Consider the following 23,201-nt stretch of genomic DNA (forward strand, 5'->3'; position numbering starts at 1 on the left):
TATTTGTCGAATAAATGCCCGCCGCTATACGAAGGGCAGATAATAATTTCGTGCAATCTACGAAGTAATCGAACAATTTTAGGCCGCAGTTGGCCTCTAATTCAGGTTACTGCGATTCTACCGCATACTCCATCGTCCCCGATCAATACGAACTGTACACGTGGGGACGTGTCTGTCACGTCGTTTTCTATGTCTCACACTCTCGTCAAACGCTACGCCAGATATCCGGGAATGTCGATAGATTCGAGCACGCGAATATATATATAATCCCTCCGTGTTTCTACAAAATGTCCACACCTTTGTAGCAGATCCAAAAATTTCGCGACTTATTTTCGCTCGAATGGCGATGCCTTTCACGTCTTCTCCGGGAGGATCGTGCCGACGTGTTTTAGGATGCCTACCGCGAACGCGTGAAACGGACGTTTTCTTCTACGAAGATAATTTGCAGCGAATAGAACGGCCGACTCATGCTCTTCTAACTCTCTTTCTAAAACACCGCGCCTGGCCGTGACACACATAGCCGCCTGCCTTTCGCATCCTCTCCCGGGAACGTCCAAACAGCCTAAACCCATAACTCACGAGGGATCTGCTGCCTTGTCTTCGGAGGGAACCCGCTATTTTCTCACGTCTCGAAAATAGCTACCTTTATCGCCGTGCACAAAAGGGCGCGGTTGATCGGCTCAATTTCAGAGTTCGCATCGCGAATAAAAATGAAAATCCGTTCAAAGTTAAAGATCGTACAAATCGGAACCCGGGAGATTTGCTCCGTATTATTTCGCCAATGATAACGGGGCACAGTGGGGAATATAATGTATTCGCCGATACACGAGTTGACTAATCCGCGTTGCGAGTTGCGGGCATAAAAATAGGACGTGCATTTAATTTTACACTGTTCCAAGGCCCTGACGTAACCGGATTTCGGGCGCCTAATCGGCGTTGCTGCGTAGGAAGGAAAGCTGGTGCGCGACGGTTGCACGACTTTCGACGCAGTGCCGCAACGTAACGGGCGAAGGTCTCGCATTCCTCTTGTGCAACGATTTTCGGCGATGAAAGGTCTCGTGACGGCGATAGAACGCCGCGGCAAGGCTGAATTATATCTAATCGCTTCTAAGAACCTGTCAGCCGAATGAGCCGGCCCTCTCTTTTAAATGCTACGTAATGGCAACTCGCGTGCATGCGAAACGGGAAGGGCGCCGAAAAATCATTCAATGTAACCATAATAATAACGTCGATCAAATTTAAGTACGAAAATTTCATAAATATCTCTTTGGAATTTTGACGAAAAAGAATTAAATATTAAATTAATATCAGAAAATTTTTCAGACGAGAAGTATAATGCGTTCCCGGATTGAAAAATAGCTTTCCATCAGGAGAAAAAAAATACTCCTCCACTTATATCGATAATAATGATTTCTCTCGTGACTCCACGCAATCGCTTACAATGTTTCCCTCCGTCAAGCAAACCCTCCGTGCTTACCGCGGCGATGCGAGATCGTCGTCCAGCCAAATGACGTAGAGTCGTAGACCGCAACGGCGCACGTGGAATTAATACTCGGGAATGACGAATTAATGTTTAAGCAAGTCGCCGCTTGTGCTGCCACGAGCTTTCTCGCCGGAGTTTCGTCGCACGCCTGGCTGAAACTTTTACGAGGCACGCGCGCGAAATTGCAGAAGGGTTGCAGGGTCTTCTCCTGCAAGGAGAGATAGAAAAAAAAAAGAAGCAGACAGGGAGGGAAAGAGCGAAAGGAGAAATAATCGGCCGAGGGAAGACGAGGGCCGGCCGGCCGGTCGACGACGACATGCACCTGTGTGCGAACCCGCACGTGTCCGCCGATGCAACTGCACTACCCCTATCCTTCCTTCCTCCCTCGCACGAAGCTTCATTCATAATTTAGCGGGGGCGAATTAGAAGCGAGCGAGGGATGGGAGTTCTCTCTCGCGTGTCGTCGTTTCCATCTTGCGAAGGGCTACCAGGTAGCGAGAGACCAGATTAAGCAACAACATCGCGTATTCTCTGCTTTGACGGAACAAACTGATGCAAGCGAAAGGAAAAAAAAAAACGCATTTAGTCCTCCCCCCTCTCTGAAAGAGCGCTTTCACTTTCCGCGTCATTTCGTATGTCGTCCAACTATTTCGCCATTTCTTTCCACTGCTCGCGCGAGCGGTAATTGCCATGACTGCATAAGTTACGAGCTACTCGCGATGGCAGAAGCATAAATAAGTGATGCTACCATGTCGTCGTCGTTGCAAGTGCAGAACGAGAACTTCGGAATAAAATAATAATGAATTTTGTTCCATGCCAGACATTTTCGAATCATGCTGTTGCATCGTCACGGTGCACGTATATCTTTCGCACATCGAATAAATGTGACTTGTTTGATTAATAACTCTTACAATCGTATAATAGTAAATTTAGAAATTTCTGTTAAATATGTAAATAGGCAACCTTTATAAATCAATTCTTTTTTTTTTATGCAAAACAATCATGCAATATTGAGCAATGTTAATTCAGCCATTTTACAAAGTTCGTACTCGTAATAGAAAGTCGAGAGAAGGTATTCTGGAATTTAAGAGAAAGTACTGTGGACGTTAGAAAAAGAAAACGTAAAAGAAAAAAAAAAGGTGTACAGTCTTATGATCGTGGGATGCTTTCTTTTTCTGTAGTTTAATTTCGATGATCTCGTATGATGTATATAAAAAGGTTATAACTTTCATTTGCCGTTCGTTCTTCAGAATGTAATCAGCGGCAAAAGTCAAAAGTCACGACTTAAAAGGAATACGAAGTAGCCTCTACGTATTTTCTTCAAATAATCAAAGTACCTAATATTTCGAAAGATAATTTTACCAGAGGTTTTTATTCACGGCGATGCTTTTTATATCGAATCATCAATTCACGTCTCCATTCAAATAATTACGTAGGAATGCTCAAACTGTGATAGAATGCTAAAACTTAATTGCATTATTCACACTTGTGACGTCTTTTATATAATAATTTTAATGATCTAACAAATCACTTTCAAATCTACGTGTGTATCCAGCTAAATTTTTTATACGATACTCGAGCAAAACCGTCTCTCCCGTGCAATACAGACAGTCATCTACCGAGCACGTAGAAGTTTAAGAAGACGCCATTTCACGGGCGAAAAGCAATAAAAAGTGACTCTAATTCGGGGGCCGCTTGAGAAGATTCCATAAAATTCAAATCTTATGGACACGCGAGGACACCTCACGGATTGGTTTTTTTTCTCTTTGCCAAATAGCTTGCTTGCGCAATAGCACACTGCGATGCCACATAAATTCCACGTCGAGGTGATGATCGGGAACGGCGAAGCGGCGCGGTTTCTAACGACTCTTCGCGAAGGATCTAACAAAAAGTAACGTTTTAACGGCGAGCTCTCGGTGAGCATAACTGTACTCCCGATAGAATAACTCAACAATGCGGCGGTCACGATTTTTTTCACCGCGCGGTTCTCTCGCCACATTCCTTCGCACACGACGAGAGCTTCAAAGAACCACTCTTGCCGCGGTCACACCTACATTAACGCAATAAAGTGTGGCCCCCATCTGTCTCACCTAATTTTTTTTTACAACAAATCTCTTCAAAGATTCATCGCGCGCCTGCGTCTCTGTTCGTACGACTTTTGAATAATTTGAGCCTCAGCAAAATCTTTCTGTTTCAATGTCATCTCGTCTCGGCGTCACATTCGTGGCGCAGCAACGATAATCTAATTTTTTTTTTTTTTAATATACATTCAGAGCATCTTTGAAAATCTCCGTGTAACGTGGCTGAAAGTGCAAAGGAAGGCTCTCGAGATGACCGCATGGGCGCCCCGAACTTTGGTACATTAATAAATAGCTTCCTCCGCCTATCAGCGGGCTTCTTTCACTCTTCCTTGAGCACGTTTAACATGCACGGATCGCCTTTCCCGTCCTTCCCGTTTCTTTGCTCTTTCTCCTCTGCGGGCCTAATGTCAATAACCGTTGCATTAGTTGACGCTTCGTTACTTTCTTTGCGGCGGGCGGGCGAGCGAGCGAGCGGCCGAGCGAGCGATTAAAAATGGTCGGGGTGTCATCCGCGATGGCACACGGCCGTCGCGACGCCGACGCCGACGTCGAGCCGAACGTCGGTGTTGGTGGCCGGCGCCGGTCCGCGCCCCTGTTTCACGTGGCGTCGTCGTAGCGTCACGCTCGGTGATTTGCTCGCCGGAGCAAAAGATGTTCCCAGTGGCTGCACCGTCGCCTGCATCCTCTTTGTACACTTTGTTCACACCGTGAAGGCAAGTCGTAAGGCATCACTCTGTCCCGGGGCACGGACGGGGTGAGACTCGGTAAATCCAGGTATATCCACGTACGGCGTCGTCGCTTTCTCTTTCTGCACGTTAGAGCGTCGCCGAAGCGGAGACTGACGTACACGTGGACGAAAAAAGATCTACACGAAAACCGTCCCGAAAACGCCCGTGTCGCATTATCTGCCGGCTATAAATTCTTCGATCAGTCTGGAATCGGTTTTTCCCTTCACCCTTCGAGAGCTTAAGAAATCGAACGAGAAGGAAGATTCCAAATTCACTTCGAATCCGTTCGAAAAATTCGTAAGAGAGGGGACAGTTAGAGAGAGAGCATCAGGCGGCGCCTTACAACGCGTAGCGAGCCTCTTTTTACGATGCACCGTTTTATCTCTCGCCGCCCGAGAGATGAAACGGGGGAGAAAAACGGTAGGAGAGAATGGTCACAAGGATGAGAGAAACGCGGCAGTTGCAACATCCGCGGTCAGGCTCCACGTGCAGCCGCGATGATGCAACGCCCGTGCATTTTGTAACTCCGGAGCCAGAAGGCCTTCCACCCGGCTTGTTAGAGCCAGATAATGTCTATCGGATATCTAGAACGCTCCGCCGTATGTGAGAACTCGTTGAGCAACACGTCGCTCAATCAAATCGCCCGCCGGTTGAATGTCGCGCCCGTTTCTCTCTCTCTCTCTCTTTTTTTTTTTTTTAGGTCGTGAAATCTAATTTTCCAAAACGATCGTAACGCGCGCGTGCAAGAAAATTAATCATTCACGCTGTATATTTTGGCAATGAATCAAGACACACGTGTGCGAACGCGGGCGCGCGCGCGCGCACGGGAGTTCAACAAACTTGCAAGGTTCTACTCATCGGTTCGGGCTCATGTGCCCGTTCACTCGGTACATTATCCTTGGTTCCACGTGTCAATAGACTTAGCTGCGTCGTTATCTGTTGCCTGCGAAGGTTTCGCGATCCAACGCATTACCGTGTCGCATTTCGTACGCGCGGCCACTGGCCGAATCATTATAAAATTGTAACCGCGCCGCCTCGCCAGTAAGTATACGTATCTCGCGATAGATGAAAAAAAAAACAATGGATGGCACTCACCGCCGTCGACAGTAGAGACAGTGGCGGCCTTGTTGATCTTCATGTTCCACATAGAGGCGGGCGTGGTAGGCGCGGCGGGACTCTGATCGGGAGTCGGCGGATGAGCCGCCGGCATCGGGACCATCGTCGGACCCAGCTGTGCACCGTGCGACAGATGATCCGAGTTCGGTCTGTACGAGCCCGCGTCAAACCTCCGTCCGGGATAAACCTCGTCATCCCGCCTCGACAATCTCTCCGCCAGCTTCTCCGTCCTCTCCCGATCGGTCAACTCCATTGGCTCCTGTTTTATTCGAAGATCTGCGAAGAATCGCGAGATCGAGATATCTATCTGCGAATCCGGTTAGAGAAAGGGGGGAAGGGAGGAGGGAGAGGAAACTTTTCGATTTTACATCCGTTTTTATTGAACATCTCTCTCACCTTCGGCAACGTTTTCCTTGAGATCACAGTTGCTGCGTTCCTCGGACCGCGCTCGTTCCAACTGCTGTTCCAATTCCGTGGGCGTGTGTGGCGCGGTGTGGGGATGCAAAGAAGGTTCGGAGGGATGAGTGAACGGTTGGTAAAAGTGGTTCTCCAACAGGAGTGGATGCGGGGCGGACGCCGGTCGGAAGGCAGCGCCGTCGCGCAACACGCTCGCTCTTCCCAGCGTATCGACGTCGCTCGGCGATCTAAAAATACGACGGCCGTAGCTTACAAAAAGTTACGCGGCGAGTGAATCGGCAGAAACACGTAACACGGCCCGAATATTTGGTAAACACGCACATAATACGATAAGGAGGAGGGGAATCAGTGCAGCGCGAATGAAAGAGCGTCTAAGCTCGTTGAAAGATTACATGCTCTTCTGACTCGCGTAACACTTACGTAACACATGAACTCGCGATTCGGCGAAAAACTAATTTCATCGAAAAATGAAATATTTCGACAAGCCGAGATAAAGATCCAACAAAAAAAAAAATCGTAAAAAGATCGTAAAGAAATGTCGCTTGGTCAAAACAACCGTTTCGTAAACGGTTTATCGCTCTGCCGGATTCGCGGACTGTCACATCCGTCATTGCAGCCATTAGAACGATAGAGAGATCGCGCATAAAAGGTATTTATGGCACCTCGCCACCAGAAAGGTCCTCACCTCATCAGCTTCTTCGGCGGGCTGTCGTAGTAGTGCGAGCTGGAGTACACGTTGGGCATAGAGTACTCCGGAGGGGGCGACGACGCGGTTCTCTTCATGATATTCTTGACCATGGTGGCTTCACCCGACTCGCTCATGTCGCTCATATCAGCGACGCCACCACCGCCGCCCCCGTTGCCGATGGTACCGCCGACGCTACCGCTACCGACGCTACCTCCGACGCTACCATTGCCACCGCCGCCGCCGCCGCCGCCGCCGCCGACGCCGTTGCCTCCGTTGCCCCCGCCACCGCTGTTGCTCTCAGCATCCGCGGAGGTGTTGCTGCCCTCCGCGGCGTGCCTCTGCTCCACCGCCAGTTTCTCGTGCTCAATGATCGATAGACCCTTAACCTGGATTTGCGAGAATTGTGCGTAAAAATGAATGTATATATATTTTAGAAAAATATTGTCAAAAATAATTTTAGAGAATTATAAAAACATTTATCACATCTGAGATCGATAAGAATTCCGCGTAACTAATGTCATGTATATCAAGTAAGATCATGCTTTTTTGCATTTTTGTAAATACTTGAAAATGTCGAGCATGTGATACGCAGAATTCAATGGCGCATTTTCGAGGAGGGCCTGATAAATGATTTGACTCCTCTCGAGCTTCCACGACGCAAATGACATATAGACTTTAGGCGCGTCGGGGCGCCACGCCACGTGTACAATTATTCGGGGGGGAACATTATTCAGGGTCATTATTTACGGAAAAAGAGACAGGCACGTACTTGAAGGCATTCAGCTGCCTTGAGGAAGGAGCTGAGGGATTCCTGGGACACATGTACCTCTCCACGGTACATGAATTCGAGGAGGGACGCCATGTTGTGGGCACTCGTCCCATCGAGAATAACGATCAATCCCGCGGGAGAAGGCGGCATTCCTTCAAAAAGCTCCTGAAAGTGCTTGCTGCATGCCGCGAGGATTAGCCTGTGCGCCTTGAACGTAACTCCTGTAACACAAATATGATGCATTGCCTTCAAAATGTAAGCGGTGTAAGAAGATCGACTGGTTGCCAACATACGGTTGTCAAAAGTAAACGTTCGACGAGTCATCGCCGATTTGTTTTTGAATAGCTCAACAAATTAAAAGCGTATCGCAGAATAAATTAGTAATCGCGCGAATCGTCGCGTAGCAAACCCGAGAATTTTTGGTGCATGCACAAGATGCTCGGGTCTTTTCTTTCTCACGGCTTACAATGTAAACGGGCGCCATCGCGCGCGGCGAACGAGCGCGGGAATTTCAGCGTGCAAAGGAAGCCGGTGACCGACGAACCCTTTTTTTTTTCAACCGGCCCACCATTTCCCTCTCTACGACGCGACATAAAGGAACCGAGGCTAGAGCACGACGTCGATGCCCTTTCTCGCAGCCCGCTGCGTATGTAGGTCATCTTCGGACACGGATCTTCCGTAATTCGTAATTCACGCGCGCAAGTATAATGCGCGTCCGCCAGCGTGCGGGCGTGTAATATGACACGGGCGACCGCTGCACGTAAAGCGAGGTATCTAGAAACGGCTGCGTGTAAAAAGGAAAAAAGAAACCGTGACTGTAACCGACCGTCCACGATTAAAAATCCGTCCGCGACGCGGCTAAACATGTGGGAAAATTTTTCTTTAACCCTAGAGTGCTACTTATATTTTTCTGACGTTAATACGAATTTTTAAAATTTTTTCTACCTTATGGATTATAAGGTGTATTAGAATAATTGAATCAAGACAACTTTAATATAAAAAAATTAAAACTGGTTACATAATTTTAAACTGTCAAAATTTTAATAACAAAAACGGTACTAAACTTGAATTAGCACCTGACTGAAAATTCACTCACAATAGCACTGCACGATTAAAAGAAACTCTCAAAAATATTTGTTGTATATCATGTTCATAAAGTAACATCTAACTCGATCTAAAGTACTTTGTTCTGATTCATTCAAATTTCTTGACTGATTTAATTTTAACGAAAACTAGCTGCATACGTAAATGTGTACGGTGCTCGTTATCGAACTATTCGCGCTACTTCTTTCCGCGCCTCATTATTCCGCGATGGTTCCGTGCGAATCAGGTGAACGAGGCGTTTCATGAAAGAGCGTTGAAGTGCGTTTAGACGGATGTGGGAAGAAGTCTCATCGGTTCCTCCGAATAAGGAAATCGAGTGCGAGAGGAGAAAGGAGGAGGAAGGTGACGAGGGCACGGACCAGGTGGCTCAAAGCACCTGTCTTTCCGAGTGGCTCCGATACACAAAGTGTATCCAACTCTTTGAGCCTCCTCCCAGCGCGGGATCATATTTCCGTGTACTCCCCGTTGAGCCCAATTTCAAACCTCTTATCCGACGAATATTGGATTTACCGCGTATCCGGAGAAGAGAGGATTCAATGATAGACGATTCAACGACTCGACTGTGATAGCTCGCGTTCACCCGCGGTGCTCGTCAGAATACGTCGGGATCCTTAACTTGCCTTGCATATAATAGTGGCAGTGTCTCTTTACTCAACGAATACAATCTTTGATATCGAATTTCGATCTAGAAACAATTCTCCGTACTACTGCTAATAACCGCGTTATTTTAATTATCGCTTTATAATAATTCCGCTTTTAATTTGTCCAATGTAAGATGCATGTTACAGGTGTTTGGAACAAATATACAGCTCATTATTATACATTATCATGCAAGGGCCAATAGCCGAGTCGCGTGTGTCTGTAAGTGGACGATTCGCAACTCGTTTCATTTCTCATATCGACGATCATATAAAAAATCTAGACAGGTATCGAATATTGTGCAGTGAGAGCAAGAAAATTAAACATTAAAAGAAATTTCACCGGATTAAACAGACAAATTTTAAGATGAGTTTATTTGCTTGATTACGACTAGCTCTTCTGCCGACTTTCTTGCGTGATTTTATACACACTTTCAAGTTCATTAATTTAGTAACAATAGTGAAGCTAAAAATGATGCCAATAAAAATTTTTCTTTCCCGAAATACTGCAAAGCATTATTTTTCGCAACAGATTCTTTATAGAATTTAAAAATCCATATAAAATCACACAAGAAAAGGCACAAAATTGATTAACCATCTTTATGCTTTAATTTTTATCGGTCTATGTTCTCGGTCATTGTTCATACATTTTTAATCCCGTACGAAATTTACTGGCAGTCGCTCGTAATGCGAAGATGTGCGCGGGTCTCTCTCTCTCTGTCTCCCCTCGAGTACATCTGCAAACTGCGTTCGGAGATACACAGACATGGACGGTAGCGCAGCTCGCCGGCACACTTGTGGAAATAATGAAGTATGCAGAGTTCATGGGCGTATAGTCCCGGGACTATTAATAAATTCCATGTAATGCGGCGCGTCGCGCCGACGGGGTCGGGCCCGCGGCATGCTTCTCACGCACATGCGTTGTTGTTCCCGTTATCAGGCCGCATGCAGAAATGTCGCAAAGAATTTCGGCGGGGCGCGTACACGTTGCGTAACGCCGGGGCGCGCGAGGAGGCGCCTCCTCGAGGACGTGTTTACGACAGGCCGCGACGCCGTTGTCATCATCGACTCGGGCTCGCCGAGCGAGGCGAGAGTACTGGCTATTACTGAATGAGCGGGTAGAGATAACGCACAGAAAGAGAGCACACGAGCGACTGTCGGCGTTGTCCACGCGTACTTATCTATTTAGATATTGTGTTCATAGTCCGGAGACTATATTTGGAATGCGGCCGGCAACACCCGCTGTCGTAGCGCGAAGGCTGTCTATTGCGGATAAGCGATAATAGCGACTCGACGGCGTCGGCACGAGAAGAAAAATATTCCTTATCTGCGACATACACGCGCCGTATTTTTGTGTGAATAAATGGAAGCTGCATAATTGTTAAATTTATTCGTGTTTATTCAACAGACGTGCGTGTCGTTAGATTATCTCATTAGATGTCTACGCCGGGCGTTATCTGCAGTCACCGCGGGCTTCTAATGTTATCGCATCCGCGCCTATTCGTATACGCGCGTTAGTTGAGAGATTACGTTGCAAATATTGTCACCACGACGCACGGGGATTACGTGAGGATTGGGTAACGAAGAGGCGAGATTGCCGGCGGCGTGACTGCCGTCACGAAACTTGCAAATAAAATACACGCGTAGTTACGCAACAGTGCAATGCACTCTTCGCGAGCAATCTATTCATATTCCAAGGCCAGCTGGTAGAGCTCTTTGGGAGTTAGGGTTTTCGACGAAGCCTCTTACACGACGGTCATCGTTCCCCCTACTACGCAACGATAATTCGGGGGGCCTTGTGTACGTGCACCGTGATCGAATGCGTGTAATACGCACATACGTAGGTGAAGAACCCGGCAATTACCCGGCTTAACTCAATGTCAATCGCGTGGCGATGTCAGCGACCGATACGTCGTAAAAGTTACCGCGATATCTATCAAAGGACAACTTCACAAGAGTGAATTTAATGGCTCCACAGGAGAGGAATCTCCACTCCGCCTGGGTTAAACTCGACGTAACAAATATAATGAACGTCATTGAGAGACGTTTAAGCTTGGATAAAATGAGGATACTCTCGGTATGACTTTTTGTTATTAAAAAAGTAAAAAAAAAAAGATTAAGACCATATTGCGCGCGCGTTCTCTCAATCAAATCGGAAAATTTACGAGGCGCTGGTCCGTCCCATGATTGTCGACACGCGTTGCGCTCGCGATATCCAAGTTTCGCGAGCAGATAAGAGCGGTCGCCGATTTGATTAGAGCAGAGACAAAACTCTAATACGCGGCCAAGGAGGAAGAGGGAACAACGGTCAATGCCCCGTCAAGGCCGACAATGCAGAGCGTAGTAGCTCGGGCGAATGTATAGTATTTGCCGTATCGTATCGGCTCGGCTCGGCTCGGTTTCAACTTCGCCCGTACGAAAAGATGACAGGCCAATCGTGGTGCGGAGCTTCCTCTAGGCCCGGCCAATGGCCGCGTGGGACCAAGGCCATCCGCTTCGCACATAGTTGCACAGCAAAGGCGAAAGCGCGAAAGAAAAAAAAAAGATACGAGAGGGCGGAGGGGGAGAGAAGAGAGCACCATACACACGCATCGCGATACGGGCAAGAAACGACACGTGGAGAGGCGACCGTGAATCTCGAGGTTGCTCCTGCGATAAATCAGCGAGAGTATGCGTGTATACGGACGGACGCACACGCTCGCCGAGGAGCGTAGGAAGAGCAACGCTTAGCACACGCGGAAAATAGACGAAGAACGCGCGCGCGCGCGCGTCTCTTTGTCCGTGAATGTTAAATCGGCCTCTCTCGCTCGCAGCCTCTCCTCCATGAAGCTTCGGGAGCTCCACCGCGCCGCACCGTACGCGCGTGATCTTTGTTCCACGAAAATTCACCCGAGGGTTACGAGAATTTCGTGGGAATCCGTTGCCGGAAGAAAAGCGGATGAGAACGCATCCCAATTCAGCCGAGAATAAGACCGTGGCGTTCAATTAACATTTAAACGCGATAACGATACATTCTTTTCTCAATTAGGGTAGTATTATCTTCCGAATGTAAAATATTAACTGTCGGACGGTGACTCGCCGCCTTGGCCAATGATTCGATTTTCGACGAGCGAGAATAATAATCAGTGTTCCACGATGGAACTCACGCCGTGCGAATATAATGCCGCGCGCTTACAAAGCAACCTCTAACGGCTTCTAATTCCGGTCGTTCGTCTAATTCACGGTCACGAGCGCTCGTCGTTGGGGCGCGCAAATGCACGCACGCGGCACGTTGCGCAATTCACCGCCGATGTCGTTGACCCATTTTCGATGAGCGATTTCGAGCTCGATCCGGGTTTATCAGCGCGACCGCGCCCGCGCTTCTTACGCACGACGTGTACGCATAATTAATACGTCGTTTCTCGCATCGCGTTATCCTGCACGGCAGCACATCGGAGAATATTATTCCGCCGAAGAATGTTATCCCGCCTCTTTATCTCCTCCTCGGCGTCGGCGCTCTTCCGCCCGAAGATTAACGCGGCCAGCAAGCCTCTAATAATCTGATAAGGGTGCTGTCGTGCCGCGCTTTCGTAACTCCGCGCTCGCCTTGTAATACTAACGAACTAGGCCTTGACTAGGCCGCACCTCCACGCATCTAACGTTGTTGACTTTTGTGCTGACTGCGGTCCGCCTCGAATGCGATTAAAGTGTGACACCGTGACGAAACACGGAATCAAGCACGGGGGAAGGGAGGAAGCAAGAGGGGGAGGAAGGGGCGAGGGAGGCGACGCGAATTGCATCATAATAGTCTAACGATTAAAGCGTGCTGTGTTTTAATAGCGAGGATTACTTCAAGAACCGGTTTTGAGCTACTAAAACTTTAGAGGTCCTAAGCGAAACACGTCGATTTTTATTTTCTGCGATACAGCAGAATGCCGAGTGAGATAAGATCTCGTGCCGCGTGCCTTTCATTCTTGCAACGATCTCGCGTTGGGCAAAGCCTAATCTTTATAGCGTAACAAAGTACGGCGAGAAAAAAAGTCCGTCGCGCAGTTCCGCGATCTAGCGAGTTCCGCGTTTAACGACGCACGCGGCCGGCCGGATTACATGTTTGTAATAGAAATAGCAACGGCGGAGAAGGCCACGCGGTGTTCAGCCAAGAAACGAGAAGATCACCGACCACCCGGCCAGAGAAGGCCAGCGAGAAGAGGATATGTATATCAAGTGAATGCCCGATTGACACAGTCATTAACCACCGGGATCTATATATATATGCACGTATTTCTACGCTCGCGTAAACTAAGTTTGAACTACTTAGACTTTTTAAAATTTTCTCTCTTAAATTTTCCGCGCCGATTAGAATTGGAAAATGTCCAGTATCATTCGAAAAATAACAAGGTCCAGTGAACTTATAGTCAGTTAAGGTAAAGTCCATCGATATCGGACCGGACACTTACGTAACCGGTCGTCCGTTAAAAATCGCGAGCTCTTCAGTGTACGACGTTTCCATATCTCTCAATCGGTCATTCACTTGGTGCACTCACCCGGTGCCCGCGAGCTTTCGCGAGCAGTGACGCAGGAACGCGAGGACAAGGACGAGGGGAGGATGACCCTAAGCGGGCGAAGTCAACGCCCGCACAATCCTGTTGCATCAGAGCGCTCGCTATAACGGCTAACCTTGACTCCAGGAAGTGTACTTTTGCCACGAGCGCGGCGAACTTTTGCGAGCGTTCGTTCACTCGCCGTACGAAACTTCTTTTCCTGCCTCCCTCCGGGTTATCCCCCTTCGGGGAGAGGGGGGGGGGGAGTCTTCGGTCACGCATCCGAGGTTCTTTGAATTACGTGCCGTACTATACCGCCGTGGCTTCGCCTTGCATTCCGCGATGACGTACGTAAGAATAACATCAGCGCGTAGAGGCTTCTCGGCTCGGCTTGTCCGAGATAGCGAGATAGCTCCGAGGTCTTCGCGCGATATTACCGAGTTATTATTCCGAGATGAGCTGTGACTTAACCTCCGGATATCGCAGCCCCACTTTTTTTATCATTTCACCACGCGAAATTATTTTTATCTTTGTATAAATACGAGTACGTCTTTAAAAAAAAAAAATATTATACAGTTAATGAAACGACGAGTGAAACTATGATCGGTATCTCACCGAGATGTCGAAGATATACTTCACTTTGTGAAAAATTTGAATTGCACACGCGAGCCACTTTAGAATCTTTCGGTAACATTTTCATCTATTATCGCCGAAGTACATCGATATTACCGCACGCATTGTGTGCGCTTTACTTAGGTTACTGACGCACTCAATGGCATCTCTCATTCATGCGGAGGCATAGAAAACCAAAAGCGAGGAGAAACACAATTGACGTGACAAATTTAACCGTTGAACCGTTGTTGGTTGTTGCCGCTGGAATTAAATGCAGATTTTTTATCTCGCGTTATCTACGGTTTTTTTATTATAACTAATTTTTATTATTGCAAAGTATTAGAAATTTTTATGCTGCACCCGACATTTTTATACGAAAAAAATTTTATATCAAAAATTACTATGATAAACAGTAAGCGTGAACCACAGAAGGAATAATAAAAATCTTTACTGTGTTTTTCATCGAATTGCCATAGTATTTACATTATTTACATATTTACATATTTTACATTATTTTTAGTACAGTTCTCTAAGAGTTCTTTTTATGGCCCGTAGGCACTATCGTACATAATTTTTGATAAAAAATTTCCTGTATTCAATATATTTAGTTCTCGCTCCATTTACATAATGTGATTCTGCTTTTGACGTTTACTGCGAGGTTTTGAAACCAAACCAATGAAATAGGGATCTTTTCGGCGGACACGTCCGTCGCGTGACCGCAAACGGTATCCGCCACGGGCGGATGCAATATTAAGTATCTCGCGATATCACTACCGGATGCATGGCTTGCATGAATGTACATAATTCAGGCTCGCGCCGCGGCCACCCGGCCGTAATCGATTGACGAAATGCTTAATCGTACGCACAATGCGTGTGCAGGTGCGTACGCGAACGGGCGAACGCCAGACAAGCATCGATGCGTGTCACTTCACGCGGCTACTGTTCGGGTGCTGTTGCAACACCCAATCGTGCCGTGAACCGCAAGTACGGCCTAATTCCCGTAATGTGTTTGGCTCGCCCAGATAACGCGTCGCTTGAGAAAAAAAAAATGAGAGCACTACCTTATCGCGCTGCACTAGGCCCTACTGACCCAGAAAACGGATACGTACTCTCTCACACAACATGAATGGACTATTCGAACGGATGTCTGAGACAATTGAAACTTCCGCATCTCGCACTTTTTTCAGAATTTTCAACCGTTTAGGATCAAGAGGATATGATTGCAAATTTTCAAAAATTTTTGTATTAAAAATTAAAATAAAATTTTATGAAATTTTATAAATCTGTAGATACACTATAACTTTTTTAAATTTAATTTATAACATTTATCTATGAAATTTGTAATAATGTCTTTCAAATGCCGAAGTTTTAATGGTTTCGGAAAACTGTTCGAATATACAACTAAAATTTTCGTGACATTAGACATTTAATTTTCTTTCAAAGTTATTCGAGCGTACACACAGTAATTTCGAAAATTCGATTCATTACAACAAATTGTGGCAACTCGCCAAAATGGTAAACATCGTAATTTTCAGAGTAACCCTCGAGGATCTTGCGGAAACTCCTCTAATCCATACCGTTACCTAGGCAACGCCGGATAAGTGTAATATTTAAGATAACCGTGACACGTGCGGATCGTAATATTTCACGGCGGAGCAGCGTGGTTTCTCGCACTTAGAACGACAGTACAAAGAACAGCCGCGGTTTCAAATACGGCCGAGGGCAAACGGTACGTATGTGTGTGTATGCCGTTTCTAACGCTCCACGTGTCGCCTTGCAGCACGCCGCGGATACCGTAACTGCGAGCGCGCGATGCGCGGCACGCATAGCCGCGGACGCAGGGCGTGCGTGAGTTATGCGCCGGAATTCTAATTTGAAACCAACGACGAATATCGCCGTCATTTGCATGCATATATATATATATATATATATATATATATATATATATATATGTATGTATGCGCAATCGTTCGTACGAGCTTCTGACTCGAGAGACGGTTAAGCTACTTGCGAAACATCGCGAGTGTCTTTGTCTAACGTCGATGTCACATACGCGCGCGTGTGCGTGTACGCGCGTTTCGGCGCGTCTGCCTCTGATGCGTGGGGGACAGATACATGGCTCTCTGGTCCTAAATTCAACGCGCCGCTTGTAAAGTTTGTTAGCTATCGCAGCGAGCCATGGACATCCGCGCGCGAGCGAGCAAACGCACGCACGCACGCACGCACGCACGCACGTACACACGCATGCATGCCGAATAGTGCCCGATAGAGCCCGGGGCCGATTGGCGCCTATCGACGTCTCGATCGATATCCCGCGTTCAGAAGGGGAAACGAATGCGGTTACCTTGGAGTAGCTTTCCTGGTGCCCATTCGTATGACCATTTCGGATCGATGGAACGTGAGTACGTAATCGTTCGGCGACGACGATTCATAACAGATTGACACTAATGAGCGTGTATAGGCGATTGCCTTCCTCTTTTTCCCGACATATATACGTGTACTACTTCCGACTTGTGCGCTTCCTCTTAGCGCTAATTTGAGGTGCCGCGTGCGCTAATAGCACGGCAAACAGTGGAGCCGCGCGCGCAGAGCGCACTCGCCACCTGAATGTTTTGATGAAACTGTTGTCGGCGACGTGAAGCTATTGATAACACGAGAGCGCTCCCGCTTATGCAATGTTTAATTTGTTATTTTATCACGCTCTAATTTTATGCTCCGCACGAAGAAAATTTTATATCAGAAATTACTATGTACCCAGAGAGAAAGATTTTTTTAGATTTAATAAACAGTTTTGTTCGACTATTCCAAAGCACATATTTCTTTAGTTTTAATAAATTTTATACATATTCCTTTAGTTTTAGTAAAATTTATTAGAATAGTCGAAACGGTTTATTAAATTTAAAGAAATCTTTCTCTCCCTGTTCAGTAGTATACACGGACCAGAAATTTCAGAGAATTGTAACATAAGAAGTGTAAATACTATGATAGTTTAATAAAAAACATAGCAAAAATTTTCATAATTCCTTCGCACTCACTATTTGCTATAGTAATTCTTAAATAATATAAATTTTTCTTTGCGTATACATACAATTCCTCCGCACGATCAAACTCGAGATTAACACAGTTTCTAAACACGCGTGGTTCTACTACTCACCGTGTTTTTCAATCACACGCATAGAAAAAAAGTAGAATTGTGCGTATGTGTGAGAGCATTTATCTATTTATATAAGATCGCTTCTGATAAGGATATATCGCGACTGTTAGTTGCAAATTGATATCACAAAACAATTTGATTCCGCGGCGCCCTTGCGGAAAAGAGAGATCGATCGATCGATGGCCCGCGGAGATTACCTTCTATCTCTCGGTGTGATATCGCTCGTCCCTTCTTTCGTGAATTCCGAGCGTGATTCTCGATCGGGATTCTCGATTCGCCGTCAAGGTTCCCGAGGAGAAACGGCCCGTTTCTACATTTCTACCGGTGTGCGTTCAGCGCGCGCCGCGTGCATCGACGAGCGACGAGCACGAAGAAGAGAGGACGGTTAGATCTAACTGTAACCAAGACCTACTTTTTCAGCTTCCTACGTACACGCACTTGCGGGTGTACTTACACACCAGCTCGCTCGCGCGCGCGCGCGCGCGTGCGCCTACAAAGCCCTCGGCGGTTGCCTAACGCACCTCTACGTAATGCCGCTACGATTTGACGCTCCTTTCCCGACTCTGACTCTCGTCCTTGAACCCTTCCCACTCGCGTGCTTCCTTTCAAATTTTCACCCTTTGGCCTTTCGAAAAGGAATCAGTTTCATGTCTTACGCTATTCAGCGACGCTCAGAGACAGCGTTGAATATACAGAGATGCAATTGTTAATCCTTTCGTATGAGAAACAACGTATCCCTTACTTCGATTTATTCCACAATGTGAAGGAAAGTATTGTCTCTCACACATTAATCTTCTTAAAAACGCGGTTCACAATCGCGGTTTTCGTAAATCAGGACGCGCACGCGACTCGCAAGGTGAAAGCGTTAGACGGGGATTGGATAACGGGTCGTCTCCGGATGGCGACAGCATGTCGGTTGCACACGTGGTAGAATTAATATCGACGTCGAAACGTGAGGAGAGCCTCGGAAGTGCGATCCCGAAAGCAGAGGGGGCAGCCAACGAGGGTTATCACGAATCGATACTCATGAACTGAACTTTAACTTGGTTCGATTTCAACACAGACCTCGCTCGTCCATCTGCTGAGAAAAATAGTCCAGCGAGAGTAAGAAAGAGAGAGGGGGAAAGGGCAGGAATTTTTTAACGCAAATTTCTATAAAGTTCAGATAAACGATAAGAATAGACCAAGCGTGTTTAATGTCAAGTAGAAAGATCAGATATAAAAAAGATAGTTGTGACAATTGTCTCTTCTCTCTTTCATCGTTAACCGTTTTCCAAGTGATCTTTATGTTTCGCGCTTTACGCTCGCTCTATCATTTCTATGTCTATGAAAAAATTGCCACGCAATTTCTTCTAATAATCGGCTACTCCGCTTCATAATGCAACACGAATCGCAACAACGAAAAATAGTAATAAAACTGTTGCGAAGGTAGCTCGCTGCTTGACTAGCCCTACTATAAGTTCGTACGTTTACGGCTCAAGTGCAAGAGATAGTACTATCGCTTTTATGCGGTATACTTATCCAGTTTGTACGTCGAATAGATATCAGTCCCGTACGTGATAAATTAGTGTTTACTCGAGGCAGTGTTTAGATCGTCCGATGTTTTGCCGATTATGTACTGCACGTGTCCCATTAAAATCGTTTATCCTTATCAATTAAGACGAATGAATGACGGCATGGAAATAAATGATCATATAAAAACGATAGACCCAATTTTTCTTAATAGAAATTGTGTTGTATTCCTGCGCGCAAATCCAGGAAGCGTTAAAAACTTACGTTTCAACGTTCTTGGATCTCCGGATTTCCAGAGTTCCGAAGTCCGAGGTCACCACAATTGCATGTGGAAGTTTGACGATAATCAAAATATCGAGAAGCTCAACGATGTCTCACTGATATCACTGAACAACTACGAACGATCGTGGCGGACGAAAACGACTCGGGCGGCATGTGTGTGTGTGTGTGTGTGTGCGTATGTAGGACCAACTGGTCAATTAATTTGACCGATTCCGTGGTCCCCGTACGCGATGGAGATTAGTCGATCGATCAGAACGCTCTTCATGCGAGAGAGAAACACCAAGGAATCTTTAAATACACACATGCGTTATCGCGCTCGCGAGCGTGTATGTGCGTCCTGCATCAGTCGGTCAAAAAGCGAAGCGTAAGAGCACATTTGTCACGAAATGTTGCACATTGTTGTTTATTCAGCGCGAACTGAATTCGCGATAAAGAAGCGAATATCTAGTTTCGCATGCTGGCGTTATCGCGCACTTCCACTGATAAGTCCTTCCGAATTTTATTGACGTCGCGTAACCTCGAGAGATTCGTCTGTATTTGCCGTCCGTGAACGCGTATATTTGTGCACGGTTAAACACTGCACGGACGTAAATTATATGCAATAACGCGTGTTTACGTCACCTCTCGGGGCTGACGAAAAGTTCCTCGACACCGACAGTGCGTCGCGCGATTTCGGCGATCTGTTTACACTTTTAAGAGCATCGATTACGCGTCTTGTTTATCGCGCTCCGGGCGACGTGAGCGTCTCATTACGATTCCCGCGAAAGATTTCCACGCCGATTGTTGCCTCACGAAATCGCAGTTGGCGAAGTCGCGCATCCGCGATACGCCACGATGAAGCGCATTGCATCGCTGCTCGGTGCAAACTGCGGTTTCGCGCGGACAGGCCACAAGAGCGCCCGCTGCATTCGCTGCTGCGTCGGTGGGGAAATTTGCGTGTGCACGTGCATGTGCATGTGTATACTCACTGCACTCGGCAGAAACGCAACCGAGAAATAGAGAGAGAGAGAGAGAGAGAGAGAGAGACTCGCGCGTATACGCGCCAAGTGACTCTGCGCACCGATTGGGCCGTCCCCGAGGGGGCCGACCCAACCGGCGTTTACCCCCTGCACTTCCTATGCAATCGCGAACTCGTACCACTTGCCGGTGCGAGTGATGCGAATGCAACGCGCCGTGAGCCGGCAGCCCTTTCGCGCGAGGAGTCGCGGTTCGCGTTTGATCGGACGCGATCTGCAAGGTGCCAAAACAAGCGTTGCAAGATTCTCAATCGGTTTTCTTGTCACGCCGTTTTAATTCTCGAAATGATTGCCCTATTTTTACGCGAACCAAATTATATTTGTGTGAATTTCCTTCTTCCGTTAGTACAGTTTTCAGCAAATTCTCACATAAATCACGTTAAGAGTTACAGCTTTTATTTTATTTCCAGTAGCAGATTGAAATTTTATCATCTAATTTTTGTCGCTCATCTTTTATACTAATCTTTATATAATATGTAATATCTGAGAATTTATCACGCTTTTAATTAGAATTCCGTTAGTCAGTAAAGAAACAGAAAGAGAGCTCATTCATTAAATAATCGTTACGGCGGTCCATTAGAAAACGAGTTGAGACTGGCATAACTTGGCCCATCTCCTCTGTCTCAGGCATACGAGAGAGAAGCCAATTTGTAATACGGTGACGCAAGAGCTCGCCGCTGCGTTTGATCATCGTTTGTGTAACGCACGGCATTTACATTGGGAAATAATTAAATATCGAATTAATTTGCGTCACCGCGTCGAATTGATGGACGGATTACGCGCCTGGTGCTGCATCAATTGTAACGCGACGTTCTATCGAAAGCGAATAACGATGGAACTTTCAGACAGGCGCACCTCGGACGTTTGAGAGTGCGATGTCGAAAAAGTGAAAGCCCGAAACTGTTCTATGCTCGCGTGAGGAGACACTTTCTCGTCGCTTAAATCCGACTCGGCAAAAATCAGTAAAATGCAGCGTCAGAAATCTTACTTCGAACGAATGCAATTTGCACGAAGTCAAGCTTCTTTCTGCGTGTTGCCAATTGCCGTCGTCCTTCTGCCTGCATAAATGATCCAAGGAGTCAAGGCCTTGAATAGAGTCAGTCGAATTCTTCAGTTTAACCGTTACTCTCCAAGTTTATGTTTACATTTCGCTCATCTTACGTTTACTAATAACTCTTCGGAATATTTAGTGATTGTTTTACGTTCAATTATTCCTCGAAATATTCAAAGAGTCAGTCTGTAAAAAGCCTTTCCCTCATAATGCCGCGTTGAAGAATCGTTTCAAGGGAGAAATTTATCGTGTTCACATCACAAAAGGACGCACGTAGACGTAAAAAAAAAAAGAGGTAATAATTTTCACATAGGAAGGAACTTACCCTCGCAGAACAGGATGACGTCGGTGAGACTTTCGCTTTTGAATAAATTCGAGAACGTCGTTGCTAGATTGCTGCCGAAACTGTTCCACTTGAGGCAGAACTGCTGCTGATGAGAGTCCATGGTGCCACCCTTAGGTTCAACTCCGTGTCCTTCACCGTTCCTCTCGCAGCCACCTTCCAGTAGGTATTTACCTCCTTGCTCGCGCTCGTGCCCAATTGCTCGTCCAGCTACGCAGAAAACAATCTCGATTATCGACCGGTCCTCCTTCTCTTTCTCGTCAAAGAGAATACACTCACGGATGTTACAGTAATTAAATTTCGATAAAAATATAATTCAATAAAATTGTCAAGAGGTTGAAAAAAGTCGACAATCAGGAAGGGAACGTTTCGCATCAAGAAACTCGTATCCTCCTCGTCAATTTATTCGCCATTCTACGCAATTATCAAGCTGGTGTGTACGCTGTAACGAAATCTCTCGTCCGTGAATGAACGCGCGCGATTCACGAAAGAATAATATACATATAACAGTTCGACCGAGTGTCACCAGCTTTGAGTGTCGGATGTTGGTGACTCCGAGATACGAGATATCGCTCACAAATGCGACATACCTCTTACGCGATTCACTGGCTCCGTACGTAATATGTGTTTATCGTGACAGAGAAATCGGGCGTGCAGCGGGGGGATCCGGCGCTACCAGCCGACGTTGTTTTCACGCGCGCGTCACGGACGGAATTCCAGTTGTCCAGAGTGTCGCTCACCGCGTCAGCGGAGTGTTCTGCCAGTTTGAAATCCGGAGGAGGGGGGAAGAGGGGGGAGAGTCACGAACTCCGGCGATCGCACGATGCCGGCGGCGCCTTGTCAAAATTCCACCGCATTTCCGCGCGATAAAACGCCGAGAAGCGAGAAGAGGAGACCTTGCCGATGGCAGGCAAGGGGCGTGTCAGCGGAACAGCCGCTCCGCGACTTCATTCACGGATCTCTCACGGAGGCGCGTAATGTGGTGCCCGACAAACGGCAACCGGCGACGCTACTCCGAAATGCACTTTAGTCTCTGTTTCGCGCGGCGGATGGGGAACTCGCCGCCGCTACCGGAAGAGGATGAAGAAGTAGAGAAAAGCTTGACGCCGCGGGTTTTGACACGTGTTCTCTACGCGGCGCGTGATCCGCGCGTGTATCGACTGTGCATCGTATCGCCGGTCCCGACTGATCCTATCGACCCAGAGAGGTGTGTGGAATGCGGCACCGCGGGAAAGTAGAACTCGTCGTGGTGTTGGTCCGGGACCAACCGACGCACCGAATAGACGACGACTGACTACTATACGCACTCGCCGGCCGAAATCGAGTCACCACCGGCTTGCATCGCGCATCGGCACATGAACGAATCGCGCGTGACTGTGTCGTCGTTCGCGGTGCGGCCGGGCCCGGGTGCGCGCGGTCGCCGTGCGGGAGGGTCCATCGCGCCGTGCGCGCGGGAGCCGAAAAATCGCGGGCGCGAGCGAGAGGGAACGGGTACGAGAGAGGAGAAGGAGGAGGAGGAGGAGGAGGGGAAGGCCGGCAACACGCGGTACGACGCGGGACGGCAGGGGACGGGAACGGACCGCTCGAGAGGGAGCCAGGAAGACAGAGAGAGGGACAAGGGAGAACGTAACGCTGAGGGACCGCCGCCGTATGCTAGTGTATCGTCGAGAAGAGTGTGAATATGGGT

General features: G+C 47.3%; 1 protein-coding gene across 1 annotated transcript in view; it reads right to left on the reverse strand.

The window, feature by feature from the left end:
* The window catches only part of LOC105838663 (zinc finger protein chinmo), a gene marked incomplete at its 5' end in the record, with an annotated part of 36,480 nt that extends 14,756 nt beyond the window's left edge, over positions 1-21,724 (reverse strand). Inside the window, 5 exon segments of the mRNA XM_036289858.1 lie at positions 5,388-5,684; positions 5,805-6,052; positions 6,511-6,899; positions 7,283-7,503; positions 21,497-21,724. Of these exon segments, the coding sequence (XP_036145751.1) occupies positions 5,388-5,684; positions 5,805-6,052; positions 6,511-6,899; positions 7,283-7,503; positions 21,497-21,724 (1,383 nt within the window).
* Between the last annotated feature and the right edge of the window lie 1,477 nt (positions 21,725-23,201).

Source organism: Monomorium pharaonis, chromosome 7 (genome assembly GCF_013373865.1).
Source record: "Monomorium pharaonis isolate MP-MQ-018 chromosome 7, ASM1337386v2, whole genome shotgun sequence".
NCBI lineage: Eukaryota > Metazoa > Arthropoda > Insecta > Hymenoptera > Formicidae > Monomorium > Monomorium pharaonis.